General features: G+C 37.2%; 1 protein-coding gene across 1 annotated transcript; it reads right to left on the bottom strand.

Moving 5' to 3' along the window:
- Nucleotides 1-1,492: 1,492 nt before the first annotated feature.
- LOC106475223 (carboxylesterase 5A-like) lies at nucleotides 1,493-4,928 on the bottom strand. Its single transcript, XM_013935920.2, has 2 exons — nucleotides 3,045-4,928; nucleotides 1,493-2,772 (listed from the first exon to the last, which is right to left on the bottom strand). Exons 1-2 carry the CDS (start codon nucleotides 4,535-4,537, stop codon nucleotides 2,397-2,399), a joined length of 1,869 nt encoding a protein of 622 aa, XP_013791374.2. The 5' UTR covers nucleotides 4,538-4,928; the 3' UTR covers nucleotides 1,493-2,396.
- Nucleotides 4,929-9,506: the final 4,578 nt, after the last annotated feature.

Below are 9,506 nucleotides of genomic sequence, written 5' to 3'. Positions count from 1 at the left end.
CCAGCTGCAGCAAAACGTGACTGACCTTACTATGGTCAGCGGAAAGGAAGAGGGAAATATAACAATTATAATAAATATTTAAAATGTGTATTTGTATACATATGGTATTATATTATGACACATTGTCTTATATTTGTATTGAATATATATGCATGCATCTATGCAACTTGAAAAATTCGTATGGCTAACTATATATACGGCTTTACAACTTAACAAGACAACTATAAAGCCTGCATGTATATGTGTAGATACAAATACTAGCCAATGTGCATTGCATGTGTATGCGTGTATAAAACTCATGCGGTTATAAAATCCAGTCCATGCACCATTTCAGTATAGTTCAATAGTCCCTCCAATCCAGTGTTTACAGACTCCCCATATAGCTACAGGTTATAAATATAGTAGCTATATATATTTTACAAGCATATACATAACATGTGGTATGCTGATCACCATATATCATAGTGATCATACATGCAGTGCAACTATCAATGATAACATTGTGGCAATGATATCAGGAGCAATAACCATCCAATCTGCATGAAGTCAATCCTAAGGTTGTCATTGTTTTCCGAGAGAGCATCATACACCACCTACGTATTTCATTAAACTAAACTGTTTCAAATAGGACAGTATTGCTGTTATACAGATTTATGTTCATGATGAGCATAAAAAACTAATGAACCAAAATTATTAAAAATTGTTAATTTAAAACTGAGGAATAATGATCTTCAAAAAATACAGAAATAAGATATATAGCTTAAAGTGAAAATGTAATCGGAAAAAAAAGTAAACAAAAACTTAAGGTTTGAGACATAATGTTGACACCATTTCCTCAAGCTACAAATCCCTATTTTAACTCCATGTCTAAAAGCTGTAATATATAGGAGAGTGAAAATAAGGATTTATAGCTTGAGGGAATAATATAAACACTTTAAGGCAATAATGGCCTACTTAATACGCACCATATTAAGATTGACCTAAGGAAAACAAGAAGAAATCCTGAATAGCCTCGGCACTTTGAATTCTTTCAGGCATGATTAGAGTAAATTAATCTATGAGACCTTTGTTTTCCTTTTTATTAGCTATATGTTTGTGCGCCACCAATACCAAGCGTGGGACGCGCGTATACCCTATTCGATTTTATTACTCATCAGGATCTCTTCCATCTTACCCTCAAATTGAAATTCTTGTATGCAGGATTAGAATAAATGAATCTATGAGACCTTGGGCGTGGTAAAATACATCAATCGAAAGGGTTTGACCTCCTGAGTCGGAAACTATAATTAGATCTCCAATCGCTCTAGAGATGACAGAGCTACGAGCTAAAAGTTTGTACTTGAAAAAAAAAACAACTCAAGAGCCGCTCATCAACGGCTAAAAATGTTATATGTAATATTACATTGTTGGATTGAATTATAAGAAAAATGTACCCGATGTCGTAATAATACATTGTTGGAATGACTCAAGAAAATAAAATGAACCAAAGTTCAGCGTACTCATTATCACATCTTTATTTCATTCAGTGTACGTTAAAATCCATGAACAAAATGATATTAACAATGACTGGTGACCATTTCACTACGTTGTACGTTTGATTTTTTTAATACAATATGATACGGCAGTTACTTTGTCAGAACATCTTACTAATTTTCTTTTAATATACAATAATTTTCTAATGAGGAACAAATAAATATAGAGTCTGTATACACAGGCGGCAGAACAATAAGAATTTAGGGGACATCGGCGATTGGGGGCACCATATTGACTTTTTTAACAGTGTCCATCGAGTTCAAAGTTGAAACAGCGACGTTCTTTGATAATTAGTATACACTAGTTTCTCCTGCCCATTAAAAGGGGTAAAACTTGGATGAGGGGAGCATGTCCCCGGTTCTGCCGCCTATGTCTGCATATATTTATATCTAACTTATTTTATGGATTAAACTTTCATTATCACGTAATAACTATGGTATGTATTTTTTTCATGTTCTGCATAATAACTTACTCTGTTAATCTCCCTTTTTTCAGAGTTTCCTATAGGTTGTTTTATTCTGGATGCTTTCTGATATTATAGTAAATTTTCTAAAAAGTCAATTACTTAACTACAGTTGGATGTCAGTTATAACTGAATTCATTTTACATCTGGTGGAATATTCTATTTCAACATAAAATAAGAATTAACAAAAAGTCTAATACATTTCTGGGAACTCCTCTGGACAATGACAAGAACGTTGGGACAAAATGCTGCGCCTGTATCGTAGCTTTTGTCCAATACAAATTAACAATAACTTCAAGATATCGTGAAATACAAGCATGATGACTTTTGAATTTGGCTATGAGGAATATTTATAAAATATACAAAGATATGTCACATTCTATTTACAGATTTAGGACCATTAAAACTTAGTAAACCCTCTCCTTTCGTTACTCGACCAAAGTAACCTCAATATAACAAACAATGCCACAATCAATATTAAAGTAAGTGCAACTAAGCCTAATATAATATATTCTGCTGCTTGAATACTGAGAACGAAACCAATAAATCCGAAGCTCTCTGACGGTTTAATGTCAGTCGTTGAACAATAAGAAGTCGATAGATCATTGTCATGAAGAGAAGGGACAACACTATACCAAAATGCAACATCCCTCTCATGATCAGATGTTTTAACAGAATAATTTTTCAAATCAACAGTGAATTCAAGAACCTGTCGCTGGGTGTCGCTGTACTCAGACCACTTAGGATTTTCTTCCTTGTTCAGTGGGTTGGGATTACTGAAAATAAAAACAATAAAACACATTAATAATACGTTATATTCACAATTTTATCAGTAAATTGTAATTCATAAAACACTTCAACATGTTTTATTTACATGAATTTAAAAGGTTCATTTGTATTCCTTAAGAAATGGGTTCTCCAAAAACTCTTTAAAGATGTTGGTTACCAGCGTGTAACTTCAATACAACCCCTACTTGAACTTATTGATAACTTTTATTGTACATTTTTAGACTAATTAATATATTATAACAAGATGCCCCAATCTTACCCAGTGCTAGCAAAATGGGAGAAGGCTGTGATGATCCTTCTGCTCAGCTTCAGTTCTTCGTCTGGGACATGGGACAACTGGTGCACTAAGCCAAAGGTGAAGAGAACATCATCACCGTGGGCTGCTTGGATAAAATCTGGGTGAATAGAAAAAGAAGGCCTGTGGACGAACTCGTACATGAATACCTTGGATTTTCCTTGCCTGGTCAGAAGTCTGGCGAGCTGTTCTGTATGGGCTGTGATGTACATACTTCCGCAGAAGTCCATGTAGCTATCTCTAAGTTTGGCCTTCTTTAAGTGTTGGTACTCGTGTGCTGCCAATTTGTTGATGACTTGATCGTCCTTCTTCAAGAAATCTTGCAAATTCTTCTCCAAAAGCTGCTTAAAATCTTCAACAGTGAGTTGTCCATTCAGAATTTTTTGATACATTTCAGACTTTTGAGCAAATAAAGATAGAAGACATAATGAGCCTTCATCACTGTTGACTCCAAGAATCACGTCCACGGGAACATATTTACCTTTGCTTACAGCAGAAAGAGGGTCATCAGTGAGAAAGTGTCCATCAATAACTGGTCTCCAGCGTTGGGGAACCATCAAAGACTTGTTAAGCAGAACTTTCGCAGGAATCTCTTGTAGGCATTGAATTACAGTGTTCCAAGAAGTAGAACCACAATTTAAAGCCTTAGCTAATTGAAGAGTAGCATTGAGAGGGTCATTATCGAAAATCCATTCACCAGTTGCCACCCCACTTTGCAGAATAGCCCTATGGAACAATTTGTTGCTACCTTGATTTAATGGAGAAGCTAAATGGGCACTGATACTCATGGCTCCCGAGAACCTACCAAAAAAAGTGACTTTGTTGGTATCTCCATTAAACTGACCAATATTCTGCTGAATCCACTGGAGGGCTAGCCGCTGGTCCAGAAGTCCCACATTACCTGGAGCCTCCTGAGACAAAGTGGACAAGAATCCGAACACTGATACTCTGTAGTTAACTGTGACCACGATGACCTGTCCCAATAATGCTAGAAAAGTTCCATCGAATTGGGTAGCGTCTGCGTAGTCGAAACCTTCGCCTGGCAACCACACCATTACTGGTAAAGCGCCTAGGTGCCTTCCGGCGGGAACGTAGATATTCAGCGTCAAACAGTCTTCACTCACCACTGACTGATCGTTGTTGTTAGTCAGGAGAAGAGGGCTGATTACTTCTTTCAAGTGAGGTGGCTGGAGACATACTTGACCGAACCTGGATGAATCCCTTATAACGGTTACTTCATCTTTGTCCAAGGGCTGAGGTGGCTGGAAACGCAGTTCACCCAGGGGTGCTTTAGCATAGGGAACGCCAAGATATTTATTAACATGCCCAAATGGTGTGTCAAGTGTCATACCTAACAGTTTACCAGAAGTAGTGTCCACTTGTGGTGCAGAGCTTGTAATATTGGACATTATTCCAAAACTCAGAAAAAACAGCCAAACATGAAAGCTAAATTCCATTTCTCTTTCTTTTCTGCTATCGTAATTACCCTTCCTATAAAAGTTCTTTCAGCAAAGTATTCTTAATACTCTTTCTTCTCCACTACGTCTTAGTTGATGCTACTAAATTTGCCTGAATATTGAGAAGTCTGTGTGCCTACTGCCCATTTTATAGTACTTTACTCTGCCCGGCGGGGAGGGGTGAGAGCGACTTATTTAGAATGAGGAGCGAATCCTGTCATCGACCTCATTCACCTGTTGAAACTGAACTCTTCCCTTCTATCTGCACGTGCAGACTCCGCCTACCAATGGGCATGCGCCCTTGCAAGCTAAATAAGTAGGTCCACGTGATAAGTTCGTTTGAGAAAAGTTTTTATTGGTATGTGAGATTCTTTCATTGCCACGGCTGTCTAAGAAAACAGCGATTGGCTGAGAAAGGGTTCATAGCATGAGAACTATTTCTCTCAGGGGCAGAAATGTGTGTGGAAAGTTTTAAACCTCGCGCAAGTTAGATTTGCATCGTTAATAATATTCACAATAGTTCAAAAGATAGCACCAAGCTTAGTTTTGAGCATCGAATCAGCAATCACAGTGATGGCTGATATTAAATGTCGAATTATAGCCAATACTGCATGATTTCGAATTTTATAGATACTGCAGATAAAGTAGCCATCTTTAATGGTGACTATAAGGATTAGCAAGAATCGTGCAAGAGATGGCTAAAATGATGGTGATTCTAGGCGAAAGTGAGACAGAATTTTTGTAGCTATATATTTTATTTAGTAAATGTTTAGTTTCAGATAAAGTATGCAGCAGCGACTTTATTTGACTACTTAGCAAATAACATCGGCTGTATAATCGTTGACACCCAATCGTTTTAATATAGTCTATGGCTTATACGGAGTCTCATAATCTACTACATTCATATGTACATTGTATATAGCTGCGTGTAGGCCATGTGTGTAATTTAATGTTTGTATGGCAGGCATGACACATGTACCATAGCGATTAATAACTTATTGTTGCAACTATATTGATGTCGCGTATCATTTATTTATATATAGAGTTTCTGCCCTTTCGGACACGACTCTGCTGACAGGGGCGCAGGTTTTTTTTTGGTTTTTTTCTTACCACTGCGTGATCGATTTGGGCCATGTTACACAAATGGCTAAAACGTTATACAAACGCCTAGGCTGTCTAAAACTACCTTACACAATGCGCAATGATGCGTTTAGTAATATTGCCCAGGTTTTATTACAATACTCACAGTCATTTTTGCTGTAGGCTGGCGGAAAAATACTAAATAATAATAATAAAGAAGAACAAATGGGCGATCCCTGTTATGAACCATTACCGTGGTTCGTGATTTTATTAAATTTATAGCCTTTTTCGAACTTTATTATCAATTAGGATAGTATCAGTTTCTTAAAAAGTCTTCTCGAAGGTCAGAACCAACATTTTTGTTGTATTAAGTCCGCGGTAATCCAATTACCCTACCATATGAGTATTAGGTCTTCAGTAATCCAATTATCCTACCATATGAGTATTAGGTCTGCGGTAATCCGATTATCCTACCATGTAAGTATTGGGTCTGCAGTAATCCAATTACCCTACCATGTAAGTATTGGGTCTGCAGTAATCCAATTACCCTACCATGTAAGTATTGGGTCTGCGGTAATCCAATTATCCTACCATGTAAGTACTGGGTCTGCGGTAATCCAATTACCCTACCATATAAGTATTGGGTCTGCGGTAATCCGATTATCTAACCATATGAGTATTAGGTCTGCGGTAATCCGATTATCCTACCATAAAAGTATTGGGTCTGCGGTAATCCAATTACCCTACCATGTAAGTATTGGGTCTGCGGTAATCCAATTATCCTACCATGTAAGTATTAGGTCTGCGGTAATCCAATTACCCTACCATGTAAGTATTAGGTCTTCAGTAATCCAATTACCCTACCATGTAAGTATTGGGTCTGCGGTAATCCGATTATCTAACCATATGAGTATTAGGTCTGCGGTAATCCGATTATCCTACCATGTAAGTATTAGGCGGGTCGCGGGTTCGCTCTTTCAGCTATGAGGGCGATATAATGCGTCGGTCAATCCCACTATTCGTTGGTAAAAGAGTAGCCCAAAAGTTGGCAGTGGGTGGCGTTTGCTAGCTGCCTTCCCTCTAGTCTATCACGGCTAAATTAGAGACGGCTAGCGCAAATAGCCCTCGAGTAGCTTTGCGCGAAATTCAAAAACAAACAAACCTTTAGCTGCTCCTAACACAAATCACTTTATTTGACTTTTCATATTTACTGATGCATGCAGAGAGTTGAGTAGAATATATATAAAATATTTTAAATAAGCAAGTCACGTGACAACCACAACCGATATAATGGCATGTATCAGAAATACATTTTGACATTGTTTGGCGTTTCATAGGTTGTTTGGTGTCATCGAAAAATTGTTGCATTCGGGCAGGATTTGCATTAACTCTTTCTAACGCAAAATATTCAAACACTCAGACCATAAAGATGTGTCTAGATTTGGGATCTATAATTTCCAAAATGGAGATATCCCTTGTACGAAAAGAAATACGCATATTGATTTACTATACGAGAATATACCCGTCAAGTCGCCGGACGCAACGACCGTGGATTTGTTTACGATTGAAATGTTGAAACGGGCGCTAGAAACCGATACTTTTCGTACACTAGATTGATTAAGGAAAGCATATAAGGAGCACCTTACGCCAGAACCTTTCGTAATGAAAACGTTGCAGGTATATTGTTAAGAGGCATGACCTGATGACGTAGCTACATGACATAGACTATAACAATGTGATGAGGTATCAAATTAGTTTTGATGTAGTTAATGTTCTCAATCTTTCTATTTCTCCCCGACAGGTGGCTAGTCTCAGTATTCCATTCATTAACCTGTATAACAATTGTCAGTCTTTCTCCTTGTGTAAGTATTTTTTAAAATCTAAGAATAAATACGAGGTGAGATTTAAACTGAATATGTTTTTCTAAAAGCAACAATGGACCTTTATAATAAAAACGTACTTCGAGAAGGTTTGGCCGAATCCCGTATTTTTGTGATGTAAAGAAAATCATATAATAGTTATAGCACAGCTGTTTATGGTACTTAACGTTTTCTGCATTGTCTACATTCTTTTGATGAAAAATTAGCATTTTTGGCTTGAAATAGTCGCATGCTCTCAGACCTCCATAGCAATTGCATACTTTGCTGATTGTTCTTCACACAACATGTGTTGGATTTCGATCTCACAAATTATACCCCCCCTTTCAAACATTCTGTGTATGGGCCTGAAAACATTATGTAAACTACCTTGCGCTACTCCAAAGTGCTTACTAGCTTTTTATAGTATAGCACTAAAGCTATATAAAGTTTTAATTCTACAGCGTTAGTACAAATTTTAAAATGATATAATAACGTAAAGACAACTTCTAAGCAAGATATCAAGTTTTTAATTATGTCATATTACAGCTTTAATATTACACTACCCAAAACTAGTAAGAGTTTGGGGGCAGCTCTAAACCACTTAACACTTATGTTAATATATAGGTAAAGTGATACTTGTTTTTTTTTGGGGGGGGGGCAGCATGGCCAGGTGGTTAGGGTGGTCGACTCGCAATCTGTGGGTCGCAGGCTCGAATCCCCGTCACACCAAACATGCCGTGGGGGCAATATGATGTGACGGTCAATCCCACTATTCGTTGCTAAAAGAGTAGCCCAAGAGTTGGCGGTGGGTGGTGATGGCTAGCTACCTTCCCTCTAGTCTTACACTGATAAATAAGGGACGGCTAGCGCAGTTAGTTCTCGTGTAGCTTTGCGCGAAATCCATAACAAACAAATTTGTTTTTTGTTTTGCTTGTAAAGTTCCCCACTATCTTCACAAATGTATTCGATATTCCAAAAACATTGCAAGCAGATCTCTCTCTCCTCCGGTTAGGCGTGTATACAACCTTAAGTACTTATTGATAAGAGTATACACGTGTTATTACGCATGACGTATCACGGCAGTAGGTGTGTTTTTGTTTTGTTTTTCACGTGAAAATATTAGTCGGTATTGAGTATAACCTACTTTTTTTTTTAGTTAAAAATGATCAAACTTTGATTTTGTTTCATTAATGTTTCCTTCAGAGTTTAAGTTTGTATATTCTTTGACAGATATGTTTCAATCTATTTTGGACTAAGTACACAGTGTTCATATTTTTAACGCATGATAAGGGAAATGTCGAATATAAAGTCGTTCTCCTGACCTCACGAGAAAAAAACAAGATCCTGAATAACTCAAATATTTTCTCTTATGTTAAGCCAATGAGAGTTCACTGGCGTTTGCAGTCTTTGATCTGCGTGCCATAAAGGAACGAGTGATCTAAAAATCAACAGACCCACGGTTCGAGCTGCTATGTGCCATAAGAGGTTCTCCACACCTTCAGCTACAACTATGAAATTAAATCTCGCTATTCGACTAAGAGTAGCCGCATAGGCGGTGGGTGCTGCTGACTAATTGCCCTTCCTCTGGTCACGAGCTCTAAACCACGAATGTCTTTTTCTGAACTTTAGAAATCCGTAAACTTGCCGATGACAGCATGCGTCTTATAAGCAGGTTGGAAACATCAAATATCAGACCAGAGAAGCACACTCACTGTCTAACATAAGTTGATTATTACAAGCAGCTTAATATATGGTAGGACCAGTCTGTTTTCAGTTCGCCACAGAGTATCTCATGAGGATTCTTGTGACGTTTCTAATTAGATGGAATCTAAATGAGTCGAACTGGAAAATCATACAATATAACCTGTATGAAAACATCATATAATATAACCTGTATTAAAACATCATACAATATAACCTGTATCAAAATATCATACAATATAACCTGTATTAAAATATCATACAATATAACCTGTATCAAAATATCATACAATATAACCTGTATTAAAATATCATACAATATAACCTGT

This window comes from Limulus polyphemus, unplaced genomic scaffold, assembly GCF_000517525.1.
Source record: "Limulus polyphemus unplaced genomic scaffold, Limulus_polyphemus-2.1.2 Scaffold8251, whole genome shotgun sequence".
In the NCBI taxonomy this organism is placed as follows: Eukaryota; Metazoa; Arthropoda; class Merostomata; order Xiphosura; family Limulidae; genus Limulus; species Limulus polyphemus.
This window is presented reverse-complemented; position numbering and strand designations above follow the sequence as displayed.